This window comes from Hyaena hyaena, unplaced genomic scaffold (genome assembly GCF_003009895.1).
Source record: "Hyaena hyaena isolate Hyena2069 unplaced genomic scaffold, ASM300989v1 scaffold_138, whole genome shotgun sequence".
In the NCBI taxonomy this organism is placed as follows: Eukaryota; Metazoa; Chordata; class Mammalia; order Carnivora; family Hyaenidae; genus Hyaena; species Hyaena hyaena.
Window position 1 is genome coordinate 2,580,695 of NW_024080770.1, and position 18,994 is coordinate 2,599,688.

The following is an 18,994-nucleotide window of genomic DNA, read 5'->3' on the forward strand; positions in this document are numbered from 1 at the left end:
GCTGATGCATAGGAGCACATGTACCCCAATGTTCATAGCAGCACTCTGAACAATAGCCAAAACATGGAAAGAGCCTAAGTGTCCATCAACAGACGAATGAATCAAGATGTGGTTTATCTATACGATGGAATACTACATGGCAATGAGAAAGAATGAAATCTGGCCATGTGTAGCAACAAGGATGGACCTTGAGGGTGTTATGCTGAGCGAAATAAGTCAGGTAGAGAAGGACAAATACCATATGTTTGCACGTATAGGAGAATTAGGAGGACTTAATGGAGGACCATGGGAGAGAAGAAGGGGAGAAATCGGGGAGAGGGAGAGAAGTAAACCATGAGACACTCTTGAATGCTGAGAACAAACTGAGGACTGATGGGTGTTGGGGGGGGGAGATGGGCATGGAGGAGGGCACTGGTGGGGATGAGCACTGGGTGTTACATGGAAACCAACTTGACAATAAACTATTTGTAAAAAAATTAAAAAATTATAAATATTGAATGTTTATGATAATGCCATAAAGTATGACTAAAAATACTGTAAAAAAAATCAAATGGAAATGTTAGAAATAAAAATTCATTAGAGAACAAGAATTCCTGATGAGCTGATCAACAGATGAGGCACAGCTGAGGAAAGGCTCAGTGAACCTAAAGATAGATTAGTAGACATTGTTCAACTGAAATACAAGTAGGAAAAAAAAATTTTTTTTAACACAAAAAAACCAACTCAGAGCTATGGAGCTATAAGACAATATCAAATGGTGTAACATATGTATAACTGGAGTCTCATAAGGAAAGGAAAAACAAAGAATGAGGCATAAGAAATATCTGAAGTGACAATGGTCTCAAAATTTCCAAAATAATGAAAGATGTCAAACTACAGAAACAAGAATCTCAAAGAACCCTAAGTAGGATACATAGAAAGAAAGGTTAATAACACCTAAAGACATCATAATCTAGCTAATGAAAAGCGAAGAGAAAATCTTGAAAGTGCCCAAGAAAAAAGAAACATTACAAAGAGGAACAAAGATAAGAATTCTGGATTTCTCACTGAAAAATGAAATTTAAAAAAAATCATAATTATGACAAGATTTACATCGCTGTCTCAAGATAAGTTTTCAAATTGCAAGAGGTTCAATAATTTCTATTAACCATTACCTGCTCCTTTTACAAAATTCACTTTCTATATAGGTTGTAGGCAGCATAAGCCACTTATTTGGAGTCATAAAGTGCCTCGAACTAGAAATTCTTGGAAATCTGGACTGCTGTTTGGCGTTCTCAACCTCTTTAAATTCTTTCATTGTACATATTTTGCCTGTAGGAAGATTAGTAACCTAAATTAGCACCCTTAAATGCAACTCCCATTGCTTTTAGGTTATAAGATCACATGACAATTAGTACCAGTCTCACACTGAAGAAGAGTTCTTTTCTCGTTATCTTTGTCATATTGTGCCTTTTTCAAAGGATCACGAAATGGTGGAACGATAACCTACAAGAAAAGCAGATCTTTAAGGAAAGAACTGCAAGTCTTTTTCAGTCTATCCTAATCATCGGTGTATGACTCCTATGCCTGAAAAAATCAGTATCTACAAACTACTAAGTTTAACCATTTACAGAAATGGGGACACTCCAAAAAACTCTTTGCAAGGCCCTCCAGCCATGGTTATAGTTCTTGCTTTAACAGCCTTTTCAGATTATTGTGGATATTCTTCTTAGACACTATACCCACACTAAGTTCTGTAGTTTCTTAAAAGTTATGATGTGAAATGTGAAACTATATCAATAAATTATTCAAACTCAACTACATTAAAATCCATTGGTCTCTGTTGAACTTTGAGTGGATCTTTTATCCAGGTCATGGATTATTTGGAAGAAACTATATCATTGAGTTATGTGAGATCTTCCAAATTATCAATACATATCATTATACTATAATCATATTCACTAATATCATTACCAATCTCATCAAAAAACTATGAGTAGCAGAAAGCTGTCATACTCATGACAGTGAATATTTTTCCAAAATTTCATTTTCTGCTTAAAAGCTGTTTTATCATTGGCAACAAATACTGTCATTTTTCTTGAAGTGACTTCATGAATTTTCCAAAAAATGTCTGCCAAATATCCAACACTTATAACCATAATTTATAAGTCATTTAAAAAAAAAGTGTACCATGAAAAATAAATCAAGCAGTATAGCTGACAATTCAAGCAATCATTAGGAAGAAGTGCTCTTTGCATACTTACTGTTTCATCACACAGAATACTAAAAAGATATATACTTAGGAGCAAGATTTCATAAAATTAACAATTTTTAATGTTTGATCAAGGACATTCTTAAGTGAAACTGCAATTTTTTTTTTTACTGTGAGTGCATGGCAGTGAGCATATAATGATGACCAGTATGATTTGGTGACACTGACTTAAGTTGTTCTAATTACCAGCAGCTTCACCCACCATTGCTTTTGCACCATCAGAGCCAATGTCAATGCTATGAAAAGGTAAATAATATTTGGCACTATTATGAAAATACTTGGCCTAATGGGTCCCTTAAAAGGGCTTCAGGGCTCTCAAAGATCTACGTACCTCACTTTGAGAACTGCTGTTATAACCTCAAACTGTTCCACTTAGAGGCCGCCTATCAGCTTCATTTAGAAAAGTAGAATGGTAAAAGAACAAACTAGAATTTTGATATCAAAAAGATCTAGTTTCAAATCCCAATTCTGCCCCTTAACTAGTTATTATACTAGTTAATAAACTAAGGCTCTAACTTTAAACTCTCACTTTAACTCCTACCTACTAAAATAGGGACAATAGCACATGCACACACCCTGATTTGGCAAAAAAAAACAAACATGCTTTGCCTGCAAATGCCTACAGTTTAAAATGTCTATGACTCGAGGGTTCAGTCGGTTAGGCATTCGACTCTTGATTTTGGCTCAGGTCAGGATCTCATGGTTTGTGAGTTCAAGCCCCATATCAGGCTTTTCACTGACAGTGTGGAGCCTGCTTGGGATTCTCTGTCTCCCTCTCTCTCTCTGCCCCTCTCCCACTCATCCACTCTCAAAAATAAACATAAAAAAATAAAATAATATGTCTATGACTCAAGAATTTTAATTTTGTTTAATAATATCCACTATTAGCAGGCTACCTGGGTGGTCAGTTAGTTAAATGTCTGACTTCAGCACAGGTCATGATCTCGCGGTTCATGAGTTCAAGCCTGCATTAGGCTCTGCACGGGTGATGAGGAGCCTCCTTAGGATTCTCTCTCTCTCCCTCACTCTCCCTGCCCCTTCCCTACTTGTGTGCACTCTCACTCTCTCTCTCAAAATATATTTTAAAAAATCCACTATTAGCAAAAGTGTGGGAAAATGGACTCTGGCAGGGACACAAATTTATACAATTATTCTGGAGGACAATTTGGTAATATGAATCAAAACCATGCATAACCTTTAACTCAGCAATTCTACCTCTAGCAAGTTACCCTAAGGAAAAAATTAAATAGTTACAGGGAAGTTTATCATGTCATTTATAACAACAATAGGTTCAAAACAATCTAGATGTTTGAAACAGGGAATATGTTTAAAAAAAATGATGGCATAGCAAGGTACCATATATGGTTAGAAACATATCTATGCTCTATTTACAGTTGTGCGGCTATGAAAAGTAATTTAACAGGTCTGTGTCTCACTTGCCTCATCTGCAAATTACCTCATGTGGTAGTAGCAAAGATGGAAGAAAAAAAAAAGTCCTAATATTTGGTTAAGCCTTCAGTGCAAGTTAGCAGTCATTACTAATAGAATATTATACAATGATAAAAATTATGTATTTACATTTTTTGTTTATTTCTTACTGAGACAGAGAAAAACAGAGCATGACTGGGGGAGGGGCAGAGAGAGAGGGAGACAGAATCTGCAGTAGACTCCAGGCTCTGAGCGGTCAGCACATAGCCTGATGCGGGGCTCCCAGGGCTCAAACCCACAAACCCTGAGATCATGACCTGAGCCAAAGTTGGATGCTTAATTGACTGAGCCACCCAGATGTCCCTGTATTTACATTTATGACAAAAAAAGAGAAAACCATAAAACTATTGAGAAAAAAGGAGAGTATCTGGGTGGCTCAGTCAGTTGAGCAACCACCTTTTAGTTTTGGCTGGGTCATGGGACCGAGCCCCGTGTCACACTCCACACTGAGTGTAGAGCCTGCTTGAGATTCTCTCTCCCTCTGCCCCTCTCCCCTGCTCATGCTATCTTTCTCTCTAAAAAAAAAAGAAAAAAGAAAAAAACACACAAAAACAACTAATGAAGAAAAAAATGCAGAGTATGAACCTAATGGGTGTTATCCCACTTTTGTAAAATAAATCTACATACAGAAAAAAGCCTTGGATATCCAAAAGGATATAAAGAAAAATGTTAATGAGTTCATTCTGGGTAATGGAATTGTGAATGGTTTTTTCATTCTTTATTTAAATATAGATTTTGTTCATTTATCATGAAAATGTATTACATTTGTAACAAATTTTTAAGAGTCTGAAATTTTTAAATGTTACCTACTACCTGAATATTATACAATAATTTCAAATTTTACTGAGGTTTAATTTACTTTGGACTTTGTTGTTTTTTGGGTTTCTTTACTTATTTTGAGAGAGAGCATGAGTGATCAGGAAAGGGGCCGAGAGAGAGAATCCCAAGCAGGTTCCATACCGTCAGCACAGAGCTTGATGCGGGCTCAATCTAACGAACAGTGAGATCTTGACCTGAGCCAAAGTCAAGAATCACCAAGGCACCCCTGGACTCTGGGTGTTTTATTCCTAAGATATGGAGATGGGAAACAATTCTTAAGATGTTACTGCATTCTGGGGCACCTGGGTCACTCAAGTCAGTTGAGCATCCGACTTCAGCTCAGGTCATGATCTCGCTTGCTGCTATTAGTGCAAAGCCTGCTTTCAATCCTCTGTTTCCCTCTCTCTTTGCCCCTCCCCCACTAGCGCTCTCTCAAAAAAAAAAAAAAAAAAAAAAGATGCTACTGCATTCTTAGAGAATCACTAAAGGACTACCCACACATCAGGGCTGCTCAAAAAAGCCAACCACATAATATAAAAAATAAGAAGTCTATCCTACCTTCAGAAAATTCGGGTCCTTTTTGCTCATATAAAAAGGATCATACTCTTTCGGATCATAATGCTCTATAAATACATTTCCCTATAGGAAGGAAATAAAACTACACATAACAAGAGGTACACAATTAATTTTGAGCATAACAGGACTCAACAGTCAAACACAATTCCATTCTTCTGCTTCAAAACGGCATTAATGACAAATACAAAAGGGAAGGGAAGACCAAATTTAAAGCTAAACTTGAGGTAGTCAAGTAATAAACATTATAGTGATAGAAGGAATCTACTTAAAATTTGCTAGAATTAATAATGAATGTTGGGACACCAACAGATTTGGGAAATTATTTTTAAATGCTTAGTAGTCAAACATCTCAGATCTCTTAGAGATGCCAAAATAGAAATATCTTATAGTTTTGTAAACAACCAGGTTCTAGAACTATATCTATCAACCCTAGAGTCCAAATTTAATTGGTATACAAAATTATTACATGAGAAAAGCAGACAAGTAATACTAATCTACCCATTTAACTCCAGACCTAATCCTCTTTCTTCCATCCTTTCCACATGCCCTAGATTTAGGAATAGTATATGCTCTAACAGAGTAGAGTTTATACATATATAGAGTGGAAGAGGTAGGCTATTTGGATGATTATAAAGATAATCACAATTTTAAACCAACTGAAACAAGTATCAAATGACCTCTTATTACCTTTTTATTTACATGTTTTAAAAAACCACCTAATTCCTCTTGTCTCCTTTTATTAATCTTCTTATGTGAACAAACTTTTTCTATAATTTTCTTCTGGAGAGGATCTGCCACATGGTCAGTCCATCTTTTATACAACCTCTCCTTTCTTCTTGCATTTAAGAACTCATGATGTTGCAAATATTTATCTAGTTCCTATTAAACAATGATAGAAAAAACAATTATCCTAAAGCTATTTAAAATCTAAAGTTCATTTATATTCCTAAGAATAACTCACAAAGTCATTCACTGATTCATCTATTTGGCTTCTACTGTGTGACACGCACTATACTAGAAATAATGAATATATAGATAAATTAGGCAACATGCCTACTCTTCCTGGACAGACTACAAGACAAATACACAAAACAATAGGAGGAAGGACGATATAGCAAGATGTATATGTGTGTGTGTATAATATATACACATGTATACATATGTTACATAGATGTCTGTAAATATATATATACCTATAAAAGAACTAAAAACAAAAAGACTCAGATACTTGTATACCAATGTTTGTAGCAGCATTATTCACAATAGCCAAAAAATGAAAGCAACCCAAGTGTCCATCAGCAGATGAATGTATAAACAAAATGTAGTATATACACAAAATGGAGTATTATGCAGCCATAAAATGGAATGAAGTTCTGAAATAGGCTACAACATGGATGAATCTTGAAGACAATATGCTAAGTGAAATAAGACAGACACAAAAGGACAAATATTGTAGGATTCCACTTACGTGCAATTATCTAGAATAAACAAATGCATAGAGACAGATGCTAAATTAGGGGTTACCAGAGGCATCTCTGGGGAGGGAGGAATGGGAAGACATTACTTAATGCATATAAAGTTTTGGTTAGGGTGATATAGTTTTAGAAATAGATAAACGGTGATGGTTTCACAACACCCATCTATTTGGAAATAGATAGTAATGCTAATTGCACAACCTGTGAATGCAATTAACAACACTGAACTGTACACTTAAAAATGGTTAAGGGGTATCTGGGTGGCAGGTCACAGATCTCAAGTCATGAAATCAAGACCTGTGTCACACTCCACATTGGGAGTGGAGTCTGTTTAAGATTCTCTTTCCCTCTCCCTCTGCCCCTCCCCATGCACATGCACGCTTGCTTGCTCACTCTCATTTAAAAAATGGTTTAAAATAGCAAATTTTATGTTATATATATTTTACCACAATGGAAAAAAGTAACAAATTTTTTTTTTTACTCCTATAGTGGGAGACATTTGGGATGGGCCTTAAAGGAGTTATCTAGCGGGGTTGCTTGGGTGGCTCAGTTGGTTGGGTGTCCAACTTCAGCTCAGGTCATGATCTCGCAGTTCGTGAGTTCAAGTCCCACAATGGGCTCTGTGCTGACAGCTCAGAGCCTGGAGCCTGCTTCTGATTCTGTGTGTGTCTCTCTCTGCTCCTTCCCCACTCACGCTCTGTCTCTCTCTCAAAAACAAACGTTAAAAAAATTTTTTAAAAAGAGTTACTAGAGGGAACCTGAGTGGATCAGTAGTGGATCCACTCAGAACCTGAGTGGATCTGACTGCCAGCTCAGAGCCTGGAGCCTGTTTCAGAGTCTGTGACTCCCTCTCTCTCTGACCCTCCCCTGCTCATGCCATCTCTCTCTCCCCTAGAAATAAATTTAAAAAAAAACATTTAAAAAAAAAAGAAAGAAAAAGGAGTTATCTAGGAAGAGAAGGTATGAGAATGTGGAAGAAGAAAAATCTATTGAAAAAGAAAAAAGAGTAAACTGGCGGAAAAGTAGCACAACCCAAATGAAATGGCAAGCAGCCTGTAAATAAAGAAAATGACTGACTTAAGCTATACACTAAAATTTGTTTATCCAAAACTTATCCACCTGTCATTTAGTAAATGAAATCATGTGATTACTAAAATCAATCACATGAAATTCAAAATGAGGAAAAAAAAAAACACACAAAAAAGAGGCCATATCCCTTCTTATATTCAGGTCATAGCACACTTCAACCATTTTTTTTTAAGTAGGCTTCATGCCCAGAGGAGAGCCCAGTGCAGGGCTTGAACTCATGACCCAGAGATCAAGACCAGAGTTGAGATCGAGTCTGATGCTTAACCAACTGAGCTACCCAGATGCCCCACACTTCAACCATTCTTAATGAATAGCTCCTCTCTTTTTTAAACAACTGTAAAGAAAATTCTTAAAAACAAAAACAAGTTACCCACTCCAGTGTTTACCACACATGGACATTTATCTTGTCTTATAATTAAGCCCATCCTGTTACAGTTAAAGCCTTCTTTTTACCTATGCCTTACCTAAATTCTTCTTCTTATCTAGTAATAATTAGTCAGTGAGTCCCAGTAACAGCTCTTAAAACTCTTAAGAATACACGGTGACTCCACAGAAGCCCCACTAGATGAAAGAACAAGTGACTAGGGGAAAACTCGTATATAAAAGTATCTGTGAGGGGGCACCTGGGGGGCTCAGTTGGTTAAGCCTCCAACTTCGGCTCAGATCATGATCTCGTGGTTGGTGAGTTTGAGCCCCGTGTGCTGGCAGCTCAGAGCCTGGAGCCTGTTTCGGATTCTGTGTCTCCCTCTCTCTCTGCCCATCCCCTGCTCATGCTCGGTCTCTGTCTCAAAAACAAATAAACTATAAAAAAATTTTTTTTAAGTATCTGTGAGGAACACCTGGGTGGCTTAGTCGGTTAAGCATCAGACTCTTGGTTTCGACTCAGGTCATGATCTCACAGTTTATGAGTTCAAGCCTTGCATCTTGTGCTCTGGACACAGAGCCTGCTTGGGATTCTCTCTCTCTCTCTCTCTCTCTCTCTCCTCCCTCTCCCTGTCCCTTGCCTGCTCATGCTCTCTCAAAATAAATAAACTTAAAAAAAATATGTGTGAAAAAAATCCCCACAAATAAAAAGACAGGAAGTCAATTAAAACAACCTCAGAGATCTCTTAAGGTTAACCCTAGGCATTAATGAGTGTTTTCAATTCTATTTTCCATCTAAAAGGGAAAGACAAAAGTTAATTTCACATTATAGAATTATAATGTAATTAACTGTCACATTACAGAATGTGACACATTCTGTAACCAATTCTTACCTTAATTACATAATTTTCTCTATATAATATCGATTGAATAGCTGCATCAATATCTTCTTTAGCTAATACCTAAAATTATAGAATGAAATTTTGAAAATCAAATTTAAAAAATCAAATTATTAATACTATCTGGACTCACAGACATATCCCTGGAAAGTTCTCTATAAATACAATTTTTCTACCTCAAATCATATCATCAAGTACTTTTTATTTTATTTTTTATTTTTTTTATCAAGTACTTTTTAAAGAGCATCTGAATCTTTCTATTTGCTATAGCTCATTCGAAGGCAAAAAATAACTCAGATTATAGACATTTTGAATCCCAGCATGGACAAATGACCAGCCCATCACCATATGGTAAGTAGAATCGATCTTTTTTTTTCACATTTCATGAAAGGCTTTCACCTTTATGGGTTAAAATAGAATCAGGCCTTTATTTGAATTCATTCAATCATGAGTGACTTCTGCTTTAATCCATTTAGTCATTGTAGCTATCAAATACTAATAATAAATTTGTTTATATACAAGTCACATTTTTAGATTTTAAAGGAACACAATCTTCAGGAAATAGTTCATAATAATAATTTTTTCCATTTTCACAACAAATCTTCCACAATTAACTATCTGCCAGAAAATACAAGAGGTTATAATTAATGTCATTGAATTATACTTAAAAATGGTTAAAAATAGTGAACTTTGATACTATATATATCTTACCACAATGGAAATATGATTAATTTTTTTTAATTTCCCAAAGTTACTAACATTTTGGGTGGGCTTTTAAAATCCATTCATAATAATACAAAAAAAATTTCTCAAATTAACTATTATTGGAAATAGTTGTCTTCAGTTCCACTATTCTTGTTTTCAAAAAAGAGAGTAAAATCTCAAAATCCGGGGCGCCTGGGTGGCTCAGTCGGTTAAGCGTCCGACTTCAGCTCAGGTCATGATCTCACAGTTCGTGGGTTCAAGCCCCGTGTTGGGCTCTGTGCTGACAGCTAGCTCAGAGCCTGGAGCCTGTTTCAGATTCTGTATCTCCCTCCATCTCTCTCTGACCCTCCCCTGCTCACACTGTCTCTCTCTCTCTCAGAAATAAATAAAACATTAAAAAAAAAAGAATTAAAAAAAACCTCAAAATCCAAGAACTTACCTTCCCAAGGATGGCTAACACTCAAGGAAATTAAGGGTCATAGGAGTTAAGCAACAAGTAGAAGCCTAGAAAATTCTGCACAGAAACAAGAATTTAAACTCAAATGTAACTAACTCCAGATTCACTTTCTTTGTTCTTTCTGCCTCACAGAGTTGCTATTCCTGGCAAACCTGTTGTTCTCAAAACCAAGATGGGTACTGAAATAATATTCTAGACAATAATAGAAAAAACAACAATCTGAAGACATTGGAGACTTGACCAAAAGCAGGGAGAAAACAGAATGTAGTCAATAATTAGAAAAAGAAAGTAACAGCAGTGGGTTTCAGTTTTATAGACTTTTGTCTAAGAGCAGGCCTCTATCAGAGCTAAAGCAGAGGGTTCAAACTCAGAAACATGAAGTTTTACAGAATTTAAGAATTAGAAGACAAGAGTTCAGGGAATCCAGAGGAGCTGGAAAGTCAAAGGAGAAATACCTGAAAGGAGAAAGCCAGAGAGGATGCCACAAACTTTACAAATGACCTGACCAAATCTCTGGCAGATCCTTGAACTGTGTATGTACAAGGCAGATATGATCTCACAGTTCATGGGTTTGAGCCCCGCATCAGGCTCTGTGCTGACAGCTAGCTCAGAGCCTGGAGGCTGTCTCTGGATTCTATATCTCTCCCTCTCTCTGAGCATCCCCTGCTCACGCTGCCTCTCTGACTCTTAAAAAAAAAAAAAAAAAAGTTAAATTCATTTCCCGTATGACCCAGTCATTCCACAATTATATACTTACCCAAGAGAAATGAAAGCATATGTCCATATAAAGACAAGTGCATGAGTGTTCCTAACAGCTTTGTGACAGCCACAAAATGCAAACCCAAATGTCCATCAGGAGGATGGACAAACCATATAGCATTTAGCAAAAAAAAAAAAAAAAAAAAAAAATGAAGTACTGAAGTACTGATACATGCCACAACACAGACGAATTGCAAAAATAATTATGCTGAAAGAAAGAAGCCAGACAAAAAGCATATTGTAAGATTACATCTGCATTAAAAAAAAGAATTATGTTTATTTACTTCTGAGAGAGAGACAGAGAGAGGCATGAGTGGGGGAGGGGCAGAGAGACCAGGAAACAATCTGAAGCAGGACCCAGGCTCTCAGCTGTCAGCACAAAGCCCTACGTTCAGGACTCAAACCATAGACTGCGAGTTCATGGCCTGAACAAAAGTTGGACACTTAATCAACTGAGCCACCCAGGCGCCCCACATCTGAATAAAATTTTTTAAGGGCAAAATAAACTATAGTGACAGCAAATCAGTGATTGCCTTGGTTGGGGATAGAAAAGGAGGAAACTTTGGGCATAATGAATATGTTCATTCTCTTAACTGTGGTGGTTTCACGTGTGAATACGTATGTCAACATTTATCAAACTGCACACTTCAAATATATGCAGTTTAGTGTGTACTAATTATACCTTATAAAGCTGTTTAGAAAATAAGAAATCACAATAGTTTTTCAAAATACAACATATATAAATTCAGGTGATGAAGTTTACAAGAGTGCTTCAGGAAAGCAGCGCCTAGGTGGCTCAGTTGAGCACCAAACTCTCGATTTTCATTCAGGTCATGATCTCACAGTTCATGAGACATGAGATGGTGCCCCAAGCCCAGCTCAGTGCTGGTAGGATGGAGCCTACAGAAGTCATATAATCAATTACCTATGATTCCACCTTAGGAAACTAGAGAATGAAGAGAAAACATGATGTTAGTAGAATAAATGGAATAGTAAAGAACAGAAATGAAACAGAAAACATAGAAAAAATGTTAAGCACAAGCCAATTCTCAGTGCAACTACCCAGATAGAAACTAAAATGCCATACACTACTGTTACCTCCATAAAATGAAGTGGCTGTGGTTCCAACCATTCTTTCGAGCTCTTGGGCTTAGGATGCTTGTCAGTTAGGATATCATCACTGTCTAAATTTTTCATTGTGGTCACAAATAACAGAGCCCCTAGAAAGACTAGAAGATTCGCTTATTCATTAATGAGAATTCACAGTCTTACTCTCTATTAACAATCCTTGGCCACCATGAGCAGGTGTGGGACGGATTCTGACTTAGTAGCCACCCACACTCTGCCTAACAAGAGGACTTCACCATAGTTCCTGATGATGTCCTCAAAACCAGCGTCTTTGAAGCAGGGGAGGTTCTCCCTGGACTGACCCGTGTCCCCCTTAAATTCCAGGCTTCCCACGTCCTACAACACAGCCGATTGGAGCCGGTGTGGCAATTACCAGCCAGGCCTCTAGGGGTCGCACGGCAGCACTTTTCTGACCGAGGGCCGCCAACCCGAGAGCTGTAAATTCCTGGCTACCGCAGCCCACACAGGCGGCGCTGCTTACAGAAGGGAGGGCTTTTCAGACAATCTTTGCGTGTCCTCTAGCTCTAGGTCGCCCAAAGCAGTCCCCCCGACACATACACACACAAGGACTGTCATCTGAGGAGGAAGCTGTCATCAGGGCTTGCGCCCTTTGTAGACCTACAAGCACCCACGACCCCATCCCTCCCCTCCCACCCCGTCAGCAAGATGCGGGCGAGCTCTGGCCGGCCCCGCAGGAAAGTTGCAGACCACGACAGGTACCTGAGCTCTCCCCTCCCCCAGGACTGACTGGGCCTTCGGCTCCCCGCAGCACTCGGGGGCCCGGCCCCACGGCCCACGGCCCACCAGTCGTTGGCTGCCGCGGGACAGTGAGCCCGCCCGGGCCCGCGGCCCCCTCAGCTGGAGCCGGCGGCCTCGGAATGGCAGAATGTTCGCGTCTAGCGTTTTCCGACGCAACCTCCAGCGGACCCTGTGCGGCGCCAGGCGACGACGAGTCAGAATTCTGCGAGGTCGCAGGGCCTGGAAAGCGTCCGCGGAGTCTGTGAGCCCCAACTGCGCTCAAGTGTGGTCCCACGAGTTTGTAACCTGGACACCTGCGGTGAGGACGCTGGTGGGCGGGGCGTGGTTAGCGAACCAAACCGAAGCCCTTCTCGGTGACGGGCAGCTGTCACAGCCAATAGCTAGGTACGTTGCTTCTCCGCCCCGCCCTCCCCAGCGTCCGTTGATCGCAGGCTGCTGCTCACGCCGGCCTTTGCGGGGTGGGCTTTTCTTGAGTGCCTGGTTCCTTCCGCCTGCGCCGGGCCCGTTGCGCTCCCTTAAGCCATCTGTGCGTCTCCCAACCAACAGGACTAGACAGTAGTCCTCCCCCCTAGCCTCCAGTCCCACTTCAGGAAACATCCCAGGAGTGGCCGAGAAGGGGTGCCTGCCCTCAGTATTATCCCTTAGAAGGACGAGAGTTTGTGGAAGTTGTTCTTATGAGGATGGGAAATGTCGCTTTAAATGCGTTAAAGGTTTATTTAGTCCCCTGTATCAGTGTCTATAGTTGGCGCTGATGATGGTCAGCGAGCGGTAAGAGAATGTGAGGACTCAGGACCAGCTGATCGCATTCAGCTTTGCTTAGATCGCTGGCGTGCATCCGCAGGTGTTCGGTTTGGGGTTTATAATCTCAGGTGATTCCGATGCGAACCACAGATTTAACTAGAAAATTAAGAGCATTGATTTTCTAAGCTCACTTAATAACCTGCTGTGCGAACTGTGATTTTCTATTATTCTATTTTCCACTTTGTGTACTGGTGGATATTAGATAACGGACCACAGTTTTCACGCTGACACCTGTCCAATGGGTCTTAGGGAGGTTTGTATTCACAGGGTGAATCGTATCAACTGCGGTTCCCTTTTTCAGAGCTCAGGGAGCATGAGCCATTTGCAGAACTTACTGTTAGATACCCTCCTGGGAACAAAGCATGTGGACAGTGCAGCCCTCATCAAACTCCAGGAGCGAAGCTTGAGTGTAGCATCACCTGGATTTAGCGTAAGAAAAAGCCGGTTTTTGGATCAGCATTACAAACTCTTTCTATAAAGAACCATAGTCAACATTTTCGGTTTCTGGGCTATATGGCCAGAACTACTACTACGCAGTTTTAATGGAAAAACAAACAGTACGTTAAAAAGTGGGTGTGACTATGTTCCAATAAATCTTTATGAACCACAAGCTTGAATTTCATGTAATTTTTACATATCACAAAATATTATACTATTTGTTTTTTCCAGTGACTTAAAAATGGGGGGGGAAACATTCTTAGCTTGCAGGCCTACAAAAACAGGTAGTGGGCCAAATTTGGCCAGCCTGCCATAGTTTGCCCACTCCTAGTCTGACTTCTGCAGGTAATGCCCAGTGATGTCCGAACTCTTGTGAATGGATTCGCCAAGAACCCTTTGCAAACCAGAAGAGAAGGATTGTATTTCAAGGAAAAGGACTACAAATGTGTCCGGGCAGATGACTATTCTCTTTATGCTAAGAATGTGAGTGTTTGAGATTTGAAGACAGCTAGGTAAAAAACCTTAAGAAAATTGACTCCAATTTGCTCCGCCCCCCCATCCCATTTATAAAACAAATTAAGCCCATTACTGCAGTAGCAATGTCTGAGGCAGCAGTCTAATGCCAGGAAGGCATATGCAAAAGAAAGTATGAACAGAGAACCTAGCTGAGAAATAGTCATTCCAATGGAATCTATCAACTGAACCCTGCCTGAAGTATCTTTTTTTACGACTCCATACTCTACATCCTCTTTCTTAAAAAAAAAGAAAAGAAAGAAAAGAAAAAGACAAAGTAAAAGAAAAAGAAAAAAGGTGATAGCATTCTTGTGCTTAAAACATCTCTTGGCTCTCTGTTGCCTGTAAGGAAACAAGGAAATGAAATTCACATTTATTGGATGCCCTATGCTATGGCATAAACATACTTCATCTGTATTATAAAGTAAGTAGCCTCATTTTACGGGTGACAAAACTGAGATCTAACAAGGTTAAATAATTCTTCCTTAGTCATGCAGCGAAAAATGGAGGTGTCAGGATTCAAGCCCAAAGCTGTCCAATTTCAAAATGTATTACCTTTTCATTATATCATTTGTTCTCCTTGAGATAGGGGTCAATTATAATCAGTTGGGGAACTTTTCCAAACACAGATATATGAGTGTAATGTCAAAAAATGTGGCTGGAGTGTAACTACTAGTTCTGTAATGAGAACCAAAAAAGGGCATTCTGTTTTCCTTTTATCCAGGAAAACACTGGTGTGGTTGTTGTGAAAACCCATCTGTATCTTCTGGTGGCAACTTACACTGAAGGCATGTATCCTAGTGTTTGTGTGGAAGCCACGGAGAAACTGGGTAAGTTTGTCTCCCTATGCCTGTCTTCGTTCCCTACGGTAGTGAGGTCTTCTGACTGCTAGTAACTATGAGCCAATTCATACCACCTAGGGCAGAAAGGAGGAATTTATTGGAAGAGTACTGGGGTTAATTAGCTGAACCACAGGGAAAATGGATTCCAGGGACAGCAATACTGCTAGAATGCTTCTCTAGTCTGTTTCTCTTTCTTTCTTTCCTTCTTTCTTTCTTTCTTTCTTTCTTTCTTTCTTTCTTTCTTTCTTTCTTTCTTTCTTTCTCTTTCTTTCTTTCTTTCTTCCTTCCTTTCTTTCTTTCTTTCTTTGTTCCTTCCTTCCTTCCTTTCTTGAGAGCATAAAAGTGAGCACAAGCAGGGGAGAGGGGTAGAGAAATAGAAGGGTAGAGTGAGGGGAGGGGAGAATCTTAAGCAGGCTCCAAGCTCAGTTTGGATGGGGCTCAATCCCACAACCGTGGGATCATGACCTAAGCCGAAATCAAGAGTCAGATGCTCAACAGACTGAGCCACCCAGGTGCCCCTCTAGTCTAAGAGTGTCAGCTTTGTTCTGTCCTATTGCAAAGCCTTTCCTGGCTGGTATCATGGTCAAGGCTCACATACGGCCTCTTAATTTCTTTTAGGACCCTGATTTGACAATTATTGGGTCACTTATTGGGGGCTAGGGTTGAGGAAGAGGGGCTATTGGGGGGCTAGGGGTGAGGAAGGCAGCAGGGTAAAGAAAAAAACAGAAGTGTTAACTGGTGGGGGCCACCCTATGTAAAGGAGCCTTGTACAGAAAAATTACTGAGCCAGGCAGCTACCTTATTGATGTCCACTACATTCTTCTTCTGTGTCCTTATGTTTTTGAATGAAGATCTTATGTAGGACTAACTGGGAAATTATATCTATGAGAGTTGAGCTTAATGAACAATATATTAGGCTGGTGTTCAGATTTTTAAATGTAAACCTAAATTCCTAAAAAAAAAAATTTAGGGTTGCTTGAACACTCCTTTGAGATAGTAGAAGCCTCTACTTGTACTAGTGAGGAAAGCAGTCATTCTTTCAATACATATTCAGTGATGATCCACCACGTCTGTTCTTCTCTCCAAATAAACAAGGAGATCAAAGCTGTAAGCAGACATAGTCTCTACCTCCCAGGCTCCTATACATGCTATCCTATCTGCCTGAAGTAGCGTTCCTTTCTGTCTCTGCCCCTTCACATCCAGTTGTCAAATTCCTAATCATCACTGGAGATGCAAGTCACTTCTTGGGCTTCTGTCCACTATGCTATGCATTTTATGCATACCTTTATTATTACTGCCATCAGAGCTCTTCCTTTACCTAGATTGTAAGACACTAGAAGATAAGAATTGTGTCTTAATCTACTTATCTCCAGTACCTAAAACAGCCTCTAGTGTTGAGTAGGTAATAAGTGTTTGATGACCAAATAAGTGAATGACCTCTGACTAGCAGAATCCGGCAAGGCACCAGAGAAGTGAATCTTGAAAACTTAACTGAGAAATTACCATCACAGAAACACACACACACACACACGTATGTATGCACAGAACTTCCCAGTTGTTATAGTTTCCTGGCATGGAGTGTCATAAACCATGCTACACAGCCGGCAATGAGGTATTCTAAGAGTAAACAGGACTGAGCCTAAACAAGACACAACTTTGGAAGCACCTAACAGAAGGAGTGACCACCAACGTGGGAGGAATAGGCAATTACTACCACCAAGGTCCTTTTCTGGGCAGGTGTCAAAATTTGAGGGAGGGTCAGTTTCAGTAGACTAGGGCTGAAGCAGAAAGACAGAACAGAGACCTGTAGATTTGGATTAATTATCTAATTAAAGGTATCCAATAAATGGTGCTAGGAAAAGAGGTGATTAAGCTGTCAAGAGGCCAGATTCTACCCTATCAACTGGGGCCCAGGGCTAATTCCCCAGGTCTCCTGTGGACACCAGGGAAGTTGCCTCAGCACTGTAAAGTAGATTCTGTGGCTGGGAGTAAAGGCTGAGGTTCTTGTTTAGAACCACAAAAGACTCCAAAGAATCTATACTAGTTAGAAGGAGATAGCTGACATCATGCTACTAAAATCCTACTGCTTGGAGTGCCTGCATGGCTCAGTCAGTTAAGCAACCCGCTTTGGCTCAGGTCATGATCTCACAATTTGTGAGTTCAAGCCCCGCATGAGGCTCCATGCTGACAGCTCGGGGCCTGGAGCCTGCTTCAGATTCTGTGTGTCCTTCCCTCTCTGCTCCTCCTCTACTTATGCTAGCGCGCTCTCTCTCTCAAGAAAAAAAAAAAAAACACATCTCCTGCTCTAGGAAGGGATGGGCTATCTTGGAAGTGGTTAGATTCTCATGAAGGATAATTGAGGCAGACACCTACTCAGGAGTCAGTTACTTATCTCATTACTTCTGTTTCCTTCACTTGTTTTTCTTTAATTATATTTTTCTCTATCAAAAAATTATACATGATAATTACAGAAAATTTGGGAAATAAAGAATTATGACTATTTATCTTTCTAGGAGATATCTATATCTTTGAGAGCAAGGGCTGGGTATTAACTACCCAGTCATCCTTGTATCTCCAGCATCTGGCACATGGTAGTCACTCCCAATGTCTGTGGGATAAATAAATAAATGAATCATACTGTGGTGATGATTTGCTGCTCACAAGTAATAACCATGTTCTGGTTTCTTGCAGGAGACTATCTAAGAAGAAAGGGAAATTAAGTCATCAAAGGACTATGAAAGACAGCTTTTGTTATTTTAGGAAATTGATTCTAAAGAAAAAGTAATGCCTTAGTTTGTGGTTGAAAAACTCTGGGAAGAAGATACGGAAAAGGAAGGAAGAATGGGTTAAGGAAGTGATTTTTCTTATTTCATGAGATCCTCTTCTTTAATTGGAATTCTTTGATAAGCTTTACCTGTCTGCTTTGTTTGATTTTTTTCAAGTGTTGGTCATTGGCATGAGTGTGAGGACACTGATAGCAACACGGGGCGTATTTGTTGAGAGTCTCCTCCATAAATCTCTTGGACTCTCCCACACATCCTGCTGGGTATGCCAAGAGCGCAAGGCCTAACCACTTTTCAGGGTTATGTTCCAGGAAGTAACCCCGAGAAATGAAGTAATGTCTCCCTTCAGAACAAAGAGTGAGCTTTCTTACTGCTTGCCATAAAAAAAGTTCCCCCGAACTCAGTGTTGCTATCCTGTAATGCTGCTCACCACATATGTGACAGCCATCTGGTCCACATCACCTCTATAGGACTTGGGGAAAAGGGCAACACAAAGGCCACCCTTTGGGCCATGGTCAAAGTATTTGATGGGCATTCCACACTCCCCACCATCTGCAGATATCTGATTTTGTTGAACTTTGAAATGGCCTTTCAAGGGGCGCCTGGGTGGCTTAGTCGGTTAAGCATCCGACTTTCGCTTAGGTCATGATCTCACGGTTCGTGGGTTCGAGCCCCGCGTCGGGCTCTGTGCTGACTGCCAGCTTGGAGCCTGGAGCCTGTTTCAGTCTGTGACTCCCTCTCTCTCTGACCCTCCCCTGCTCACGCTGTCTCTCTCTCCTAGAAATAAAAAAAAAAAAAAAGAAATGGCCTTTCAAAAATCAACTCAAGGGTGTGTGGGTGGCTCAGTTG

At 39.8% G+C, this 18,994-nt stretch overlaps 2 protein-coding genes across 7 annotated transcripts in view; one reads left to right on the forward strand and one right to left on the reverse strand.

Annotated features, from left to right (window-relative positions):
* FAM228B (family with sequence similarity 228 member B) overlaps positions 1–13,026 on the reverse strand; it is a 22,605-nt gene extending 9,579 nt beyond the window's left edge. Inside the window, exons 1-7 of one of the 3 annotated variants that reach the window (XR_005529509.1) lie at positions 12,730–13,020; positions 11,980–12,110; positions 8,955–9,023; positions 5,822–6,013; positions 5,117–5,197; positions 1,398–1,485; positions 1,155–1,311 (exon numbers count right to left, since the gene is read on the reverse strand). Coding sequence is in view for 1 of the 3 variants with exons in the window: in XM_039238364.1 (XP_039094295.1) it covers positions 1,151–1,311; positions 1,398–1,485; positions 5,117–5,197; positions 5,822–6,013; positions 8,955–9,023; positions 11,980–12,078 (690 nt within the window). In the remaining 2 variants the exon portion in view is untranslated. Of the gene's footprint in view, positions 1–1,150; positions 1,312–1,397; positions 1,486–5,116; positions 5,198–5,821; positions 6,014–8,954; positions 9,024–11,979; positions 12,111–12,729 lie in introns of those variants that run through there. The other 2 variants (XM_039238364.1, XR_005529508.1) reach the window with 2 other exon arrangements.
* A 176-nt stretch (positions 13,027–13,202) lies between these two features.
* Positions 13,203–18,275, forward strand: PFN4 (profilin family member 4). 4 transcript variants are annotated; one of them, XM_039238365.1, is made up of 5 exons: positions 13,203–13,294; positions 13,871–13,999; positions 14,353–14,490; positions 15,245–15,350; positions 18,054–18,275. In XM_039238365.1, the coding sequence occupies exons 2-5, from the start codon at positions 13,883–13,885 to the stop codon at positions 18,080–18,082; spliced, it is 390 nt and encodes a 129-aa protein (XP_039094296.1). In that variant the 5' UTR covers positions 13,203–13,294; positions 13,871–13,882; the 3' UTR covers positions 18,083–18,275. The 4 variants fall into 4 exon arrangements, with proteins under 4 accessions (XP_039094296.1, XP_039094299.1, XP_039094297.1 ...); XM_039238368.1 differs by having other exon boundaries at positions 13,209–13,226; XM_039238366.1 differs by lacking the exon at positions 13,203–13,294 and adding an exon at positions 13,308–13,386.
* The last annotated feature ends 719 nt before the right edge of the window (positions 18,276–18,994 follow it).

Coding starts and splice junctions, on each gene's coding strand:
- PFN4 (XM_039238365.1), top strand. CDS start 13,883: ATGAGCCATTTGCAGAACTTACTGTTAGATACCCTCCTGGGAACAAAG. Junction 14,000..14,352: donor TAGCATCACCTGGATTTAGC/GTAAGAAAAAGC, acceptor TGACTTCTGCAG/GTAATGCCCAGTGATGTCCG. Junction 15,351..18,053: donor GGAAGCCACGGAGAAACTGG/GTAAGTTTGTCT, acceptor GGTTTCTTGCAG/GAGACTATCTAAGAAGAAAG.